This window comes from Lissotriton vulgaris, chromosome 2_1, assembly GCF_964263255.1.
Source record: "Lissotriton vulgaris chromosome 2_1, aLisVul1.2, whole genome shotgun sequence".
Classification (NCBI taxonomy): Eukaryota; Metazoa; Chordata; class Amphibia; order Caudata; family Salamandridae; genus Lissotriton; species Lissotriton vulgaris.
Genome location: NC_141687.1, coordinates 1,255,205,763 through 1,255,224,642, shown reverse-complemented (window position 1 = coordinate 1,255,224,642; position 18,880 = coordinate 1,255,205,763). Strand labels below are relative to the sequence as shown.

The window sequence follows — 18,880 nt, the reverse complement described above, 5'->3', positions numbered from 1 at the left end:
TTTTTTTATTTTTAAATTTGGGTTGGATTTGGGGATTCACCGTGAATTTGTAGAATTTTGTTTTTAAATATATATTTTTGGCCCTAGCAGGAGTCCCTCTGGGAGCCCCTAGCAGGCTTAGGGGCAGACTATCCCTATCCTGCCACTTTATCAGTTTTTTAACCTTTTTCATAGGACTCGCTTCCTAAAGTGGCTGCGCCATAAAATCATGTAGATGTGGTGAAGCCAATCAGATCTTATCTTGGGATCTATCAGCTCTGCAGATCCTTTGCGGTGTGATATATACATCATTTTTCAACCTTAATTTCTCATAAACTACTTAATGTATTTACACCAAATCACAAAAGAACGCTAACCAAGGTCTAGATTTCTGCCAAATGTGGTGTAACTCCGGTCAGGAACTTATGTAGTATTGCAATATTTCTATGGAAAACAGAATGGGGAATGACTGAAGTACCGTATGGAAATGGGAGATGCATTCAGTGCTCATTTTAATGCATTAATTTGTGAATAAAATATGTTCTGGAATCTGAGCTGCCAAAGGTATATCTCAAGGGCAAATATTGTGTTAGCTGCCCGATGCATGTGCACATATATGTACACGTGCAGTAAATATTCGCATGCACAGATTTACTTTGTGAATTTTCACATTTGCAAAATGCACTTTTTACTAATCTGCACTAAAGCAACTGGGGGAAAAGGTTTTGTGAATCATAACGATCTTATCTATTGCATGATTCTGTTGTTTGTTTTTATTGCTCACTGTTTCAACCCGCTATAATATTAAAATGTAACAGAAACCTGGGCACACATATAAATATCAACAGTTGATACAGCAATTGGTAGTAAATGTTGACTCTTCAGGGCTTAGGAGGCGTGGTGAAGGTATCGATGGTCCGGTGATAATTCCAACCCGGAGTGCGGGTAAAAAAGTAACGGTGGGTTCGTCACATAAGAAGTTGTCAGGCGGGCGGGTGCGTCCATGACAACGAAAGAGCCTGTAAAAGCAGAACTCCCCTCGTGCTCGTCTCGTCGGAAAGAATGAATCCGAGCTAGACGAGCACGAGGGGAGTTCTGCTTTTACAGGCTCTTTCGTTGTCACGGACGCACTTGCCCTGGAATTATCACCGGCCCATCGATGCCTTCACCACGCCTCCTAAGCCCTGAAGAGTCACAGGCATTGACCTGTTGACGAAACACGTGTCGGCTGGCGTTGTTTTTCCTATGAACATGTTCACATAAAACAACCTTTAAAGAAAACCACTGGTGTCAACCAGTGGTCGAAGTGGGAAAGCGAAAGTAGGGGAACTGTGGGTGGAAAATCAGGGGGCGGGAATAACCGAATATTGAATCAGTGGGCGGAGTCAGGGGTGTGGCTAGAAATAGCAAAACATACCAATTTTTTGCACGTTTAGCATTTCACTGACCAGTTACAGCTTATAACGTTATTTATTTAAAACAATGGATAAACATGCTTATTTGAGGTTTAATTTAGGAAAAGCAAACACTCATAGGGAATACAGGTTTATGTAAAGCGTGTGAAATGTAAGCAGGAGCAACATGTTACCTTAATCCTTTTACTCTCATTGTTCAGAATTCCATGATTATTTTCTGTCTTGTAGGGACTCTTCAGGAGAATCTAGACTCATGGAAACCCACAAAGGCTCGCTCAAATTCATGTCAGCCAGGTAGCCGCTCACTCGTAATATAACAAAAAGAACAACTGGTGGACAGAATGCAGAACAATGTCATACATTCACCCCAGTACAGAGATCTGGGCCTAAATCCATTGTTATTTTGCTCACCATGCCATTCCAGTTTGGAGGCAGCCATATGCAAATCAGTTGTGATCCTGCACCCAATGGGAACAGTCCAGCCTGAACTGCCAGGCCAGGTCCTCCCTGGAATAGAAACAAGCATCCTAGACCGGTTTCGGGATTTCAGCCCTCATCAGCCAGGATAGCTTGATTTCAGTAGCATGAAGAGCACGGGACTCATGTCTGAGCATACCTGTCTCACTCGGGGTGACAAATGCAACAAGCACTGGCGTTGCCAATAGGTCTCGCAGTAGGAAAGTTAGAGCTATTGGTTTTGTAAATGGCATTTGATATTTATATATCGTTATTTGCATTGTCAATAACAATATACAAATATCAAATGTCATTTACAAAACCAATAGCTCTAACTTTCCAAATGCGAAACCTATTGGCAACGCCAGTGCTTGTTTCATCCAATGTCTACTCCTTCGGCAGTGAATCGTAGCCCTGGTGCACTTTGTGATGCATACACACTTCTACAGTCGGGCAGGCGTAAGGCCATAGATTTACATGGGGTGGTGTAAAACTGGTGACATGGGGAGTCAAGAGACAGGGAAACCCCAGGCGCATAGAAGTGTGTGGACGTTGGCTCAGTCAATTGGAAAGTCAGCCTGACAAAACAGTAATCAAAGTTGCAGCAGTTGTGTGGCAGAACACCCGCATGGCTGCCCTCCTAAAGTCCTGGCTTGCTACTGAAGTGCCTTCTGTCACTTTGGACTTTGGGGTGCATCTGCAACCTTGTGGGTCATCGGATTTATTGGCACAAGCTTCCCCATCCGCCTGCTACATTGTTACATGCAGTAACTGCCTGACCCAGAGTAGGAATCGTCACATAGATAAGAACCAGTTTTGACTTAAGTGTAAAAACAAAAAAGCTAAAACGCCATATTGAATACATTTGCCTTCAATGGTCTTGGAGGACGTATGAGAATGAATTTGCGTTCCAGCATTTATCAGTAAGACTAGGTTCAATGAGACTTTTTCTTTTGTAGGAAGTTGTTTTGCAAGACGGAAGCCTCGGGCCTCTCCCATTCAGTGAAGGTTTGAAAAGCAAACAGACAGCACATCCCAGTGTTGTGTCTGAATGAGCCCATGAAGTATGCGTGTAGTAAAGTGGTAGCGCGCCGGACATGTTGCATCAGGAACCACTCAGCACAACCTACGGCATTTTGTTCTTCCCAGTCATGCTTGTGTCATAATGGCGCCCCTCCCTCTCTGCCTCACCACCTGAAAGCCCTGGGCGTTTCATTGTCAGTTTGAAGGAAGCCTTGCTCCACGTCCGCAATGCACTTTATTTATTGGCATGTGATACATATTTCACTTATGTCCCTACAAACTTGCACCTTTTTTATCTGTCACTTCCGGTCACCACAGGCTGTGTTTGCGGGGAGAGAGAGGGGAGGTGCTGGTGTGGGAGGGGGGAGGTGCTGGTGTGGGAGGGGGGAGGTGCTGGTGTGGGAGGAGTGCTGTTAGGGCAAGGCTGTGTTTGCGGGGAGAGAGAGGGGAGGTGCTGGTGTGGGAGGGGGGAGTTGCTGGTGTGGGAGGAGTGCTGCTAGGGGAGGAGAAGCCTGATGCCGGATGGGGCGGGAGAGCCTGGGAATGCGAGAGGCTGGGCTTGCATGCGATGCGCGTGCATGTACACGGGAACTGCAAGAAAACCGCGGGGCTGAAAGCCCTTGGTTTGACTTGTGTTTTGCCGACATGAATTCTCGCTCCGCTCGATACGCTTGCGCACATCGATAGGTCGCGAGACCTAAAAAGAACAATTGATGGACAGAATGCAGAACAATGTCACACATTCACCTTAGTACAGAGATCTAGGCCTAAATCCATTGTTTTTTTGCTCCCCATGCCATTCCAGTTTGGACCCAGCCATATGCAAATCAGTCTTGATGCTGCGCCCAATGGGAACAGTCCAGCCCAAACTGCCAGGCCATTTGTATTTAAGAGTCCTTTCATTCGGGAAGTGAACACAAAGCATTACCCACAGAACTATGCACAGAACATATTGCTCTTTGATATGTATGGTACACGTTCTTTGCAGCAGGCATATTACCCCATTGCGCTACCTTAGATGAGTAAAACAGCCACTAGACAAAACATGCTCCCATCTCTCTCCAGCAGGTACATTGATCACCAACGTTCACTGCTCCCGCCCCGTTCACTGCTCCTGCCCCGTCACTGCTCCTGCCCCGTTCACCGCTCCTGCCCCGTTCACCGCTCCTGCCCCGTTCACTGCTCCTGCCCCGTTCACCGCTCCTGCCCCGTTCACCGCTCCTGACCCATTCACCGCTCTATCTCATGCCCCGTCACCTCTCCTGCCCCATCACCACTCCTGTCCGTCACCTCCCCAGTCCCATCACCTCTCCTGCCCTGTCATCTCTCCTGCTCCGTCACTTCTCCTGCCCGCCACTTCTCCTGCCCGGTCACCTCTCCTGCCCAGTTACCTCTCCTGCCCAGTTACCTCTCCTGCCCAGTTACCTCTCCTACCCAGTCATCTCTTTTTCATGTTGCCTCTCCTGCTCTGTCACTGCTCCTGGCCCGTCACTTTTCCTGCCTTGTCACATTTCCTACCCCATCACTTCTCCTGTCCCATCACTTCTCCTGCCCCGTTCACTGCTCTTATCCGTTCACTGCCCCTATCAGTTCACTGCTCTTGCCGGTACCGCTCCTGCCCATTCCTTATCACCGCTTCTGCCCCTTCACTTCCACTGCCCCATCACCGCTCCTGCCCCTTCTCTTCCCCTGCCCCATCACTTCTCCTGTCCCATCACCTCTCCTTTCCTGTCACCTCTCCTGTCCCGCATCTGAAGCATATGTTCCCAAGTGCTGTGCAGCCTAAAAGCTGTCTGTTCCCATTCACAATATTTATTTTGCCTCACTGTAGCGAGGATGTTATATCTGGGGATTCTTTGGAAGATTAGGATTTCGGGCCTGCATACTGTGTGTCTGATATAATTGCACGTAGACCAGAGAATAGCGCGCAGCCCTACTGAGCTGCCCATAGACCAGAGAATAGCGCGCAGCCCTACTGAGCTGCCCATAGACCAGAGAATAGCGCGCAGCCCTACTGAGCTGCCCATAGGCTCCTGGAAGTACCACCTTGTTTACTTATGTTTCACTCAGTTATTTAGTTGGCAGTCAGCAGATCAGTGACTCAATGCATTCATCGCAAATGTGCCTCATCAGGGCGGCAGCATTCTCGGAGCCAGCTGTTCTGGAACAGGTAACTTTGGATATTGTACCAGAGTAGTTTTATTTTACAAGGAAAACCCCAGGGCTCTGCTAATGGCGGAAAAGCTGACTTTGCCATTTCACTGTAAACTCCCTGCTGATGTGTAAAGTCTCCACTGATGTGTAAACTCTCCGTGCACTAAAGATATCTCTGTATCTGTCACTGCTTTAGAAGCACAGAACAAAGCACAGTGTAGCTTCAGGGCTCTGCCACCCTTTAACCACACTCCCTGCTGGCCCAAGGGCTTCCTAGAAAGGCATCTCCCAGGCGCATTGTCATTCGAAAGGAGATAATCGACCTCAATCAGAATGACAATGGGCCTGGCCACCGTCTGTGCGCGCTCAGGGAGGGGCTGCTGCAGCCTCTGGAGCACAACAGAGAAGTGCGAGCAGCCCCTGAAAGCTGAAAGGAAAGGTTTTCGTTTGCCGTCCCGGGACGATATTTTGACAGAAAGAAGTAGGGGAACGGACTGAAATATTTTTTAGAAGTAGGGGCACGCCGTGCCCTTCCGTCCCCGCCCACTTCTACCACTGGTGTCAACAACATTTACTACCAATTGCTGTATCAACTGTTGATATTTATGTGTGCCCAGGTTTCTGTTTTATCGTGCTGAGGGATGGGCTTCTAGCTCCTCACTCATTCAGGGGTTTTGGGTCTCCCCCTGTCCTGGAGGCACCACACACTCACTGATATCCACCACCTAGTCATCTCTACTAGCTACCTGCCTGACGCCACTGACCTGCTACCCCAAACCCTGCACAGTAGCCATGATATTAAAATGTGTTGATGCACTCACTATCCACCCTCGGACTTCATAACTCACAGAACACGTCAGCTGTACTAAAAGCATTGATACAATTCATGAATGTAGGAGTGTTTTGCAAGCTAATCTATAGAAGACACCAACAAAAATTGGAGAACTTAATGGAGAAATGCCTTTACTTACTGATTTTATTTACAATTTATTTTTACACTGATCAAACCATTTCATGTGTCGGAGCATCAAACAATACTATTTTTACACAACTATCAAAACGTAAGTATATAAAGCCCCACCAACTGGCGATACTGGTTGCTAAAAAAAACTCCTGAGATTGTCAAATTTAAGGCAAGGAATTCAAATACTATATTTAAGCTTATCATACATACCAGGAGAAACTGTAGCTTTCTTGTATGTTGATAACCTGACTAAAATTATGACTGCATTGCAACAAGTGGAAATCTTTGACAAACTTATTGTTTATCCTGAAAATCTGACTTGGATCTTCCTTTTCTGGGCTTTCAAGGGGCACGCGTATCTATTTATTTATTTATACAGCACAACATTGATCCGTATGGATATCACAGCGCTAAGGAGAGTGCAACTTAAGTTTCTATATCAAATCCACTACCTTAGTTAGACAGGCCTGAGAAACACAGATCATGTGAAATAAAAGTCATACAGAATTGGAAACACACACACATGTGAACATTCCACAGATGACTGTGTTCATATAGCCACATTTTTAGCACTGATAAGATATGTTTGGCAAAAGTTCGATTGGTTTGGGTGCGTTTCTCCTCATCGAAAGCAAACATTAAGGTACATGTATGAGGTAAGTGAGCTATCACTGAATGACATTTAGCAAATGCATCCTAATGTACTCTAGAATTTCATATAAGATAGCACTATTGTGCCATTAATGCATAAAAACTTGTCCAGAAACACTGCCACACATGAAATATAATTCAATCAATCAATTAAGCGTTTGTTAAGCGCGACTACTCACCCGTGAGGGTCTCACGGCGCTGGGGGAGGGGGGTTTGTGTTACAACCTTATACAGAGGGTGTTGAAAATGGTTAAAACCATCTGCAAGTGGAATTAACTGGTTAACGGCATGCCCCACAATATTAGTCATTAGCCAAACAAGGGCACACAATGAGCGGCAGGGCAATTGACCATTATTATTGTAGATAAACACATCTACTCTCACTGTCTACTTCACGTTCATGTCACTGAACGCAGAAAATAGGCAACTAGTAGTTAATGCCACAAATCTAAGCACTGTGATTAGCTGATCCAACCTCAACATTTCAAACAGATTGCCCATACTTGTGACATCTTTACTATAAGTGTGACGGTATTTAGGAATTTAAATAGGTCAATGTTTATCTAGGGTCATATTTATTAATACAAATTGATATTTTACAAGTCTGTATTTTTAAGTATATGCTTTTTTTGTTTCCTCATGGAACTTTTTATTAGATGGGTGTTTTGGACACTTTCTCATTTCTTTGCATTAAGGTCACTTAGCACATGTAGTTGCATGTAAAGAATTTCAACAACTGCGAGGATAAGGCAGTGGAAATGTATGTAAATCTTTCAAACACATCACGTTGTGAGTGTTCACCACATTGGCAGTGCCATATATATACTATGACTTTCTTGGGAACACTTATTTTCTAGCCTGTGACCCAAAGCTACACTTCACTGGCATATTTTCTGCTTTATAGAGTCTCATATGTAGTGATTCAAATCTGATCACTGTGATTCTGGGAATCATGATCAGTAATTTGCGGACAGAGATGCCAGTCAATTTTTAACAGCGTTCAAAAGATTTTAAGAGAGAGTCGATACTGATTTGACATATAAAATAGAGGGCTGAGCACCTGTACAAGATAAGACATAGTGAACATAAACATATAATGCATATATTTCACATCTGAGTCCAAGACATCGTTTATTACAAGTCCTGTGCAGTCGCATAAATACTCAGGACTCACAGATCAGGACTGCGAAGACACTGGTCCACTTAATTCCTGCCAGTTTCATTGAGTTCTATGAAAACCTTCATAGAACTTCAGTTTTCTTTTTAGTTTCGGGAAAAGTTTCCAAATATTGGTTTCCAAAAGAAATTAAACCCAGCAAATGTATTTTGAAACATTGTATTCGCCACGACAAAATAGTTTTCTAAAACAAATTGGCGAATTTCTTCAGAAGCTTCCAAAAAATAGTTTCATGACATCCACAATTATTAATCTTGTGAAATGATGCTGGCAGTATTACAAATCTAGACATCCTTTGTTGAAATTCTGTTGCTGGTTGGTTGAAAGTAACTTAGGCCACAGAATGAACAAACCTATCCCCTAACTTAGTCACTACTAAATCCTACATGAGTGCCAGTTAACATTTAGTCCATACGGTGGACTTCCTTTCCATCACCAAATTATGTTGCCCAACCGGAAGCCATTTACATATTGATATATTGTTTTTAAGGGCTTAACACATACACTTGGCTAGCGGTTTCATCCGAATGTATACAAGTTTGACATAACGTCTTGTCTCCCTCATCATTATCCACACTAAGATCACGAAGGTATGGAGGTTAGATGTCTTCAGTAAGCAAGGGGTGTTTATTTTTCTTTGCACTTATGCTCGGAGAGGAAAGGGCAAATGGTCTTCTCGCAGGACCAGCACTTCAGCAAAGTATGGGTGTCCTTCATTTCTTTCCGACAGGCCTTACAAGGTCTTTTCTTGAACTTCCTGGCACTGGACGCACGCTTCTTTTTTGCAATCAGGCGTTTCAATTCAGTCTTCAGCTGCTCATCCTCGCAGTGGCTGATACCAAGAATAGTGATTCGTTTGGGGTCCCAGACACAGTCCTCTTCCCGACCACTTTTAATACTAGATATGTTGCTGTTAGGTGGCACCCAAGCAGTATCGTATCCATTTTTGTGCCAAGTCTTCTGCATCTGGTGGTTGTCACAGTCAATCTTCTTTACTTTGCCAACTCTGACCCTAAGCTTGAAGACTACTCGATCATCGTCACTGCTGTTCAGTGGGTAGCACATCGCCTTTTGCTTATTCCGACTGATGTATACCCCTGCTCCAAGAAGTCCATCGGAGGAAGGTTTGAAGCCATTAGTGATGATGGATGCTGCATGGGCCTTGTGTGTCCCATGGTACATCGAGTATTGACCACCTCTTTTAGGCTCATCATGCTTCTTTAGCTTCTGTTCATAAATATTTTTCCATCCAGCAAATGAAATAGACATTGTGATATTAATGTCTTAATCCTGCAAAAAGAAAAAGAAAGCAGGCTTCATACAACTGACTTATCATTGATGTACATAATGCAGAAGGATACACACTGTAACACCATCAAGGGAAGCCCATACCACTTCATTTATTAACAGACTTTGTAAACCTCCCCCTTTATTGGGATCACAAGGGGATCTAGATCAGTCCTAGAGTGCTAATTTAAGTGGATGAGGAAGCCTTATCCACTAGTTGTAGAATGCTTCATCATAGGCAACCTCACCCCACCCTGGTAAGATAGGTCCACCAGGGCAGACTCAAACTCATCAAGAGGGAGTTCTTGATAAAATACCAAGTAGTCAAGATGGTACAAGAAGGTTTGGTCATAACGAAAGTTCTTTGCCAAAAACATTTTTTCTGGAAGTATTTCAGGTAGGGCATGAGGTGTTAGGCTTATAGATAGGATGATCTGCTCTGAAGAGAGCACAGCAGTGTTTGTGTTTTCAACTGAAGTTGGCAATTATCAGCCCACCCGCACAGATGGGTGATAGGGGCATTTGTGGGAGGATTGGTCTTCAGATACCAGTCTTCGGAAATGCACTTTTTTCTTTTTGACACCTAATCGAGGAGAAATGTGAAAATGTATGACTATGCTGATGCAGTGCGTGATGAATTAGGGTTGGACACCCAGATGGCATACTACAGCGCCAGTGCTTCAATTGCCTTGATTTATATATTGGCTGCATATATATTCCATTGAATGGCGCCAGAGTATACATACCACTAATATGATGGTCACCTTGCCCAATTTAAATGCGGAAGGACCTTCGGTTTGGCCACGACAGAGACTATTCTGTCTCTGCCATCGCCAAACTTCTTCGAAGGCCCAGGGGAGTAAGAGCCATCTGAGAAATGGCTACATGATCACCCGCCCAATTTAGATGGGCAGACTTGTAGTCATTTTTTACTGTTACTTACCACCACGGATTTATGGTAAAACTATATTATTGCTCTCCTGCCATGGAAGAAGCCTCACAGGCAAAGAAATGCTTTCTTGAATCATACTGTAAAGAGTACTGAATATAACATACAAATGGTGAGTGAATTCCTGACACTGTGAAAATATGGCAATGTAACAATTTACTTCAAAAACTAAAGGCCTCTATGTCAAATTATAGTTGATATAGAATAGTAAAATAAGAATTTATAAACATTGTGGAAGGATGGATACTTGCTTTAGAAATGTGGCAACACTACTGACCACTGACACTTTTTGTGAAAAGGGTCTCTCTCTTCTTCCTGACACTCACTCTGTTTATTTCGTCCCAATCACCCAGCTGTTAACCCCTTCCATGCTGATGACGGCCGGGAGCCGTCATTGCACACAGTGCTCGTGTGCTGATGACGGCTCCCGGCCGTCATGACCGCACCCGCGATCGGAATGTGCCGCACAGGCGCAGAATCGCGGCCGCGCCCAAGGGGTTAAATGTTTTGCTGTTCCCTATAGATCAGTGATTCTTAACCTGAGATCCATGGACTCTTGGGGTCTGCATGTGTTTTAAAAAAAATAATAATTAAAGCGGTTAATAATGTATATCTCCATAAAATAGAAAAATGCAAAATTGGGAATTTTCAAACGTTCTGTAAATATGACGGTATTTGAAATTGAAAGCTAAAAGTGAATTTTGTATCCTTAGCTGGATTTGTGGGAGCAGCACAAGTACAGCGAGCAGTAGTTGGACCATTGGTGACCTCCATTAAAGCACCACTATGCACCGGCAGAAAACACACACTAGGAGCACAAATGACAAAGCAGTATGCAATCATATAGCTTTGTCTTTTAGAAATAAATCCACATTTTCAAATACTCTAAAGTTCCCATTGAATTTAAAAGTTAAGTACTAAACATACTATTTAATAATGTATATATTTGCTAAATTTATAATGGTTTCTGTAGTTTTGTATATTGTTTTGAGGTTCAAATCGTAGAGATTGCTTAGATGGGGTCCCCAGGTGCTAGAAATCAGGTAACCACAAATAAAAGGAAGGCTATATACTAAGACTTGGAAACAGTAAGACCTGGAAAACTAATAGGTACAAAAAGGGAAACAGAAAAGTCTGGAACGAAGAGCAGATCGGAGCAGAAAAAGAAAAGTCCAGAATCTGTTTATGAAAGAATCATAATAACCGTAGGAACCAAGATACAGATGAAAGCTCCACTACTGAGACGTGCCATAGGGAGAGTTTAGTGACAGAATAAACTACAAGCAAAATGATGCAACTGGGATGAAGCGTGGAACCTTAGACTGTAATGTGATGTGGAGCAGGTAATGCAGGATTTAATAAGGTGTTTTGTCATACAGTGGTGTAAAGATTGGACCTCGCAGGACCCTTGTGAGTGCCAACTGGTCACTGGATGGAAGAATCCCAACTCTAGAGCGACTGGGAAAGGGAGCATTGATATTGCAACTAACAACTGACATGGTGTTTACATATGGCCTATAAGATCAACATTTTTGTGAAACCTAATCATGAATAATTATTATTCTATCAACCATGTGATATTAGAACATCAAGACTTATGGATAATTCTTCTCGATTGCAATTCTTTTTCTCTGGCATTATCAACTATTGTTCATTTGGTTATTTACAGTATTTGTACAAAACACTGCTCAGCATTAAGGCTAGCTTTTGTGAGAATGACTATACTTCCCCACCTTTTTATTGCAAAACATTGCCAGATAAAACCTAGATTTTTTGGGATACAAAAGGTGCCACATTCAGAATTCCACTCCTTGGACCAGGGTAAAACTTGCAGTATTACTGCTATAGCACTCATTCTTAGTTGGAGAACTCTGAATGGGACAGTAATCGCACACCTGGTAAATCGCTGTATCAGTATCCACTTGATGTGGTATTACGACCATAATTATTGAGACCAATGGAATGAAGACCTGAAATGCTGTAGTGCAGGATGGAAAAATTAAGACTATGAATGCCCCACCACTCCCCAGTTTTGTAAAGGACCTCACTCGCCAGGGATAAGAATCCTCCCAGCACTACCTGCTACCCGTGCCTAATGGTGAGGAGACCTCCCACTCCTCTTTTGTCCACAATTTGTATTTGTCAGAATGTTCCCAATTCCGATACTTATCCAAGTTTATGTACATCAAATGTATGCAACAGAGGTTCATGCGACTAGACCCATTCCCAATATTCATGATATCAACATAAGATACATTTAAAATAATTTATTAAATATACCACTCATTTACATAGTCAGCTGAGGCATGGTTCTTGCTCTCGGGGCAGACCTCAGCACCTGTATTTCTGCCTTTTTCAGTGTCTAAAGTGCATACATTTATCCTGGAATTTCTCCTTGTAGATGCATGAACTACAAAAAGGCAACTTAGAAACAATATACAGCAATTCACATGGTCTGTTTGTGAGCTTTGTGGTTTGAAGATCATGTATTAACTCGAGGAATCTGTGTTAAATACTTGACCTTTAGACTTTGCATATGCAAACAAGCATTGGCAGAGCCAATCAGTCTCACTTAAAAGAAAGCTATTGGCTTATGCAATGTCTTTCAGCCGTACTGTACAGCAGCGTGGCTGTTCAGCAAGGCAAACGGTAAAGTTAGAAAAAAGCAATGTTAGAACAATAGCACTATGACACGACCAGCGCTGAGCGTGCCCTAACGCTTCATTTTTATGATGGGTGGGGGTCTGTAGTACTGACAAAAAAATGGGAGGGGGTGGCAATGATAAAAAAATCACTATGGCACAACCAGTGCGCACAGCACTTCTTTTTTTCTTAGGGCAGGTGGGTGGTAAATCAGACAAAGGTAGGGTAGGAGGGAAGAAGCAACACCAACAACAGGAGGGCGGGTGGTAGGAAAAAAGCAACAAGGATAAAAATGGGGATTGCGAGTACAAGAAGCTGCACGGAGAAGGGCGGGGGATGGAGGGTGAAAAAGCAATACGATTGGAAAGCACAAAGAAAAAAAATAGAACCTGATTCACAGCGAGCTGCGGATGGACAGTGGAAGGACAGTAATCAAAGTATATTAATCAGTACTTGGACCAAGCTCCAAACTAAAGAACAGGAAGTGACATTCTCAAGCGCTGGCCAATTACGAGGCAGCATATAAGAGTGAAAATGAAGCCAACAAATGGTGAGCCATGGGCGGGCTCCAAGGTCCTTTTAGGTTGAAAACCTTCTCACAGCGACAGACCATGAGCTTCTAACAGACAAGACCAAAAAACTGCTGCTTAGCTCTGCACAGCACAATGCGGCCTCTAGTATGCACACTTTCAGAACATTCCTTACTATCTTACTATCTACAGTCCACTGAAATACCTGTTAAAGTCTACAACATACAATGCATGTAGACATAAAAAAAGATGGTTTGCATTGGTGTGTGTGCTTAAGTGAACTAAAGTTCATGGACCAATATTAAATTGACTGACGCAAACTGAAAATAATTTGATCCTGTGAGCTGACTGGTGTGGTATGGATTTGCTTTTGTGCACTTGCTTCATATTAACTGATCAGCACACAAATTATTATTTGAGCATGTAGAACGCAAATACTGTTTTTAAAAAGAGGGGTCGCAACTTTAAATGGTTAATTGGGTAATTTAGAGGGAATTTTGATAGCATAAAGTGAGATGGTCCAATATTTCAATTAAGGCTAGTGATACCACTGTTCCTGTACTTAAACATATAGAAATGTTGGTCTTATATTAATATTTGCAATACAATCATATCATTGGCTTGGCTACTACTCAGATGTATTATATATAATAACACTAGAAGCACACCCGTCAGTATAGGATTAGAGATATTTCTAGCGACATTAAGTGGCAAATGCTGAATCTTTCAAAGCCCTAAAGAAATACATATGATCCTGTATGAAAACACATCCTAAATTTATTTTAAGTTATTTAAGCCCTGATTTAAATCCATTGAGCACAATTCATAAAGAGCTAACTTGAAAAGCTCGAGAATTGCTTGTGCTGAGTTAGATATAAATTCGGCAACATTTTCTGACGCCTTTCTTGACAGCCCTGGAGGTTCCAAGGAGTATGTCTTAAATCTACTGTGGCTATAGATGTACAGGAGTATTCACATGTGAATATTTTACACGTTTAGAATTCCCTCCAAGTGGAGATTCTGCTCATATACATATTGCACAAATCGGCATTCACCCACTTTTTTGCCGTTAGGATAATAGTTTTCCCCCATGGAGACACCACTTCCTCAAAACCAATTTAAATATGGGGGTTTTCCCTCCTTATGCCAACAATACAAAAATGCACTTAAAACTTCCAGTAATAATATTACAATTGTATGTGTTCCAGGGTGCGAAACTACCTACAAGATGCATGTAAATATTGACCAAAGTACCAGTTTGTGAATGTTCAATTCCCTTTCAGATAATATCTCCCTCTAACATACACACACCCATGCTTAACAATAAATTGATGAGCGCAGAGATTCTGACTTGCTAGTGGAATTTCTGCATTGCAATTGCCCCTCTAAAGGCTAAAATTATTCCACTTATCCTGCCTGGTTTTTGACATAGGGTCCTGGATTTAACCTTGCAAATTCCTCTTTGTAAATCTACTATGAGCTTAAGTTAACAAACCACTCTTTCTATCAGTCCCTCTACAACACTGCTCGGTCCAAGCCATTGACACTGTGTTCTCAAACTGATGTTTTGGTTTAAAGTTCTGTAGATGACTGGTATTTAATTTAATTGCATTTATTATTATATACATCTATTTACAACCAGTTGTGCCATCTCACCTTTGGCAGAATGGAAGGGTACAGTTATTGTCAACAGTGGTGTATTTCTTGGCGGTTCTACTGGAATCTACAATGTTCGCCATCTTGGTTTGGGTATTTTGGTGCTCCCAGGATGCCATAAATTACTCGCGTACAAAAAGTTAGGAAAGTTTGCTCTATTGACATTTTGCTCTGGGTTTCCTCTCAGAGGTGTATGAGTGGTGCTCTTTAGTTTCTGAGGGCATCCTCAACACTCGGTTCGGTACAGGTAGCGAGAGAACATTTTCTGAGCATGAACATGTGCTTGTTGATATATTTTTCGCTGAAGAAATCCTGCTGCAAATTGTCACTCCGTGAATTTCGGATCACAACTAAACTTCTTTTAGTGCACTGAGTTGCAACAATGGTCTTGTGTACGTTTCACGGTTTAGGGGTGACGCCTCTCCTGAAGCCTCATAACAGTGGTGCGATGCTGTAGCCTCAAGTATAGACATGGGTACCTCATGCGGGTAAAATGTGGTATATGTAGAAACTGTGTAACTTGCAAGTTCTGAATGTTGCAGCTACAGGTGGAGTATTGCGCTTGTCACGAGAGGTGGTTGTTAAGGTTTCTGATGCAGTCTCATGTAAGTCACAAAGGTTGTGCTTTGAAGTCTCAGATGCTTTTTGCAGTTATATGCTTATTTAGCACCGGTAAAAGGAGAAGAGTGTTGCAGCTGCAAGTTTGTATGAAGTGGCAGGTTTCCATCATCTCCTTCATGCAATTAGGCATTCTCTGTCTTTGATGGGCAATGAGACTTGGTTTCTCTAGTGAGGGCTGGAAATTCTAAAGGGCCAGCTCCTACGGTTTACTTCATGTTTTGTGATCCTATGTAGAGTGGTTATTTTTCCTTTGTGGGTGATTTTATGGGAGAAATCAGCTAAATGCCCACTGGACAGACACAAATGTTCCTTTTGCATGCAATGTTTTGTCAACTATGTACAAGTATGTAATTTATTGGTCATGACACTCATTTGAGACCTGATGCTGATTTACGTACAATATGTTCACTGACAATATGGGAGGTGGAATGGTTTACAAGTGTCTTTATGAACTGTAAATAACCACTCCAGATCTTTTTGGTGGAAGAGAAATGCACATTTCTAATCCATGCCATAGTCTTGGTTTTCTAAGTTAAAATCTTGGTTGGGGAACAAACTAAATTTGAAGATCATGTTGATGACCTTCAAGTCCCAAACACTGTCATCCTCCCGTCCATGTAGCGGGCACCCAAGCAGTGCCAAACTTTGTTTTGTGCTAGTTTATTAGTATTTGTTTGCATGCCTTTTTTAATGTGTTTTAAACACACAATATGTAGTACTACCTTCTCAAGGAAATAGGAGCCAGATGTACATAGACTCAGATTTGCGATTACCCAATAGCAAATTTGTGCGATTCGCTATTAGGAAATCGCAAACAGCTATGTACAACAGCTTGTTTTACACTGTTGGCGATTCCCAGTGGGTAGAAAATTGACCCACCTACATTAATAATCATGAGGTAGGTCGCCATTTGCGACCCATTGGGAATCGCTAAAAACACAGAGATGGTGGTTGCTTTTAAATGAAACAACTTTTTTTCATGCAACCACTTTTCCTCAAAGGAAAATGGGATGCATTTCAAAAACAAAAATGAAAAGTGTTCTTTTCATTTTTTAGGAGTAAGCAGTGGTCCATGAGACTACTGCTTGCTCTTACAAAATGTTTTTGCATACATTTACAAAGAAGAAGGGGTCCCGTGGGGACCCCTTCCCATTTGTGGATGGCTTACCACCTACTTGAAGTAGGTGGTAAATTGTGAATGTTTTGCGACCACATACCACTGCAGTCCTTATTAGGAAGGGAGGCCCTTAATACACCCCGCCTAATACTGAATTGCTAGCCCATTTTGCGATTCGGTAATAGGTTATAGAATAGAAAATTTGGGTTTGGTAAATGGGAAAATCCTATTTTTTGGTCGTAAAAGTCAGGATTCTGTGAATCGGGCCATTTGTGACATGATAATATATAAGTACATCAGGCCCTAAGTCGTTATAAAAGAATGTCATAATTGGCGATCACCCGATACAATTCTACATTTATGTTTGCCTAGGAAAGGGCAGATGAGCTTTCCGCATGCCCAGCAGGGAAGTATATGATGGGAATGATCCATTCTCTTGTCACACACCCTGCAAATGTCCTCCCGGGCACTGTCGCTCGTTGATCCTCTATCCCGTGCCACTATCAAATTTATAAGTTCTTCTTTCAGTCGGGTGTCCTCACAGTAACTAACCCCAACTATCTTGATGTTTTTTGGGTCCCAAACACAGTCCTCTTCCCTTCCACTTTTAATAGCCGAGATATTGCTTTTGCGAGGCACCCAAGCCGTGTCATATCCATTTTCATGCCAAGTCTTTTGTAACGGGTGGGCATCACAATCAATTCTCTTGACTTTGCCCACTTTCACTGTCAGTTTGAAGACTACTTTCTCATCTTTCCTGGTCTTTTGTGGGTAGCACATGGCTTTTCTGACATTTCGGCTCACATAAACTCCTGCTCCCAAAAGTCCTCCTTTGGAACGTTTAAATCCTGATATTACTATGTTTCTTGCATTTTGCTTATGGGTCCCATGGTACATTGTGTACTCAAGGTGTCCTTTGGGCTCCTGTGTGTTTCTTAAATGTTCGTGATGATCATATACAGACTCCCATCCAAAGAACGAGATAGACTCGCCAGCAGCCATTCCTTGGATCCTGTTGAATAAATGGATATGAATGTTTATATGAACTATGATAAATCAAAGATGGAAATCTAGCAGACACCAAATGTACACATTCTGCCAATTTTGACTTTGTGAGTTCTTTTAAGGAACAATAAAAAATAATACATTTTTTAGTTCAACTTACTTATGTTTTATATTTGACAGTTTACCTTTATTAAATAGAAATGTGACTGTCTCTTGAACTATGAATTGCATACACAGCACCTGCTTTATAATTGTCATACTGTGCTTTGCAACTATCCTTTTATCATAATTTTTTTAAACATGTGTTTACTATGCTCCTTTTTTGTCTAAATTTAGTTGGCCATGGCCCAGAATTCTAAACGTGAAAACAGGTTTTGCAGAACCATTGGATTCCTAATAATCAGCATAAAATATTACCTTTAAATGCTTTTATACATTAAACACTGTATGATTGAATTGACAACATAAACTATTAGCATTATGATGAAATAAATGCAAGACAGTGATCTTTGACCAAAGACACATTTTAGACTATCTGGAGCCTGTATCAAGGACATGTCCCAGCGCTAGCTTGTATCCTTGTTATAATGTCCCATTAGTAACCAATTAGAAAATATCATTGAACCTGCATTCACATAACAATACTCATGAACATGTGAATCAACACACCACAGTATGGACGGTCACTTAATGCTTATCAACCAACTCAGTGATACTTAGATTTTATGAACTGTGGGACCTTGACTATTCACCCCTGCTTAGATGTGAGCCTTTGCTTGCATGTATCTAATCATACTCTGGGACAGGTTTTAACACAATTGCTATCTTTCTGATCATACTATGTCATAATTAATGGTAGAATGAACACCTCTACTGCAGATCAGCACAAGACTGTGTAGGGCTTTGCTTTCAATAAGAGATAATGAAAATTCCCCAAGGTGAGTAAAGAGTAGCAGGTGCAGAGTAATCGGTACCTGGGAGGGTGAGGAATACCATGTAAGGATCCGTTCGTCAGCCAAGAGTTTGTGTACAGACGCCATGCTGTGCAAAGTCTATGAACATGAAGGCACAAAAAGAGCCACCCAAAGGCAAAACCACAGGTGCACAGACCTTCCAAGGGGAGAAGGCCCCTTTGTCTGCCTCTACTCTGCTAAAGGGGGATCCCACTCCTAGGCAACTGGCCACCTGTAATTACGACTACACTTTGGAACAAAAACAAAAAAAACTACGAAAATATAATATCGGCATGCAGG

At 42.2% G+C, this 18,880-nt stretch overlaps 2 protein-coding genes across 2 annotated transcripts in view; both read right to left on the bottom strand.

Annotated features, from left to right (window-relative positions):
* Positions 1-5,985: 5,985 nt before the first annotated feature.
* On the bottom strand, positions 5,986-9,103 carry LOC147732458 (uncharacterized). Its single transcript, XM_086956976.1, has 2 exons — positions 8,242-9,103; positions 5,986-8,194 (listed from the first exon to the last, which is right to left on the bottom strand). The coding sequence occupies exon 1, from the start codon at positions 9,086-9,088 to the stop codon at positions 8,447-8,449; it is 642 nt and encodes a 213-aa protein (XP_086813102.1). The 5' UTR covers positions 9,089-9,103; the 3' UTR covers positions 5,986-8,194; positions 8,242-8,446.
* LOC147732457 (uncharacterized) overlaps positions 5,986-18,880 on the bottom strand; it is a 181,776-nt gene continuing 168,881 nt past the window's right edge. The window contains exons 2-4 of the mRNA XM_086956974.1: positions 14,885-17,634; positions 8,242-9,109; positions 5,986-8,194 (exon numbers count right to left, since the gene is read on the bottom strand). Coding sequence (XP_086813100.1) covers positions 16,947-17,624 — 678 coding nt within the window. The 5' untranslated portion in view covers positions 17,625-17,634 and the 3' untranslated portion in view covers positions 5,986-8,194; positions 8,242-9,109; positions 14,885-16,946. The remainder of the gene's footprint in view (positions 8,195-8,241; positions 9,110-14,884; positions 17,635-18,880) is intronic.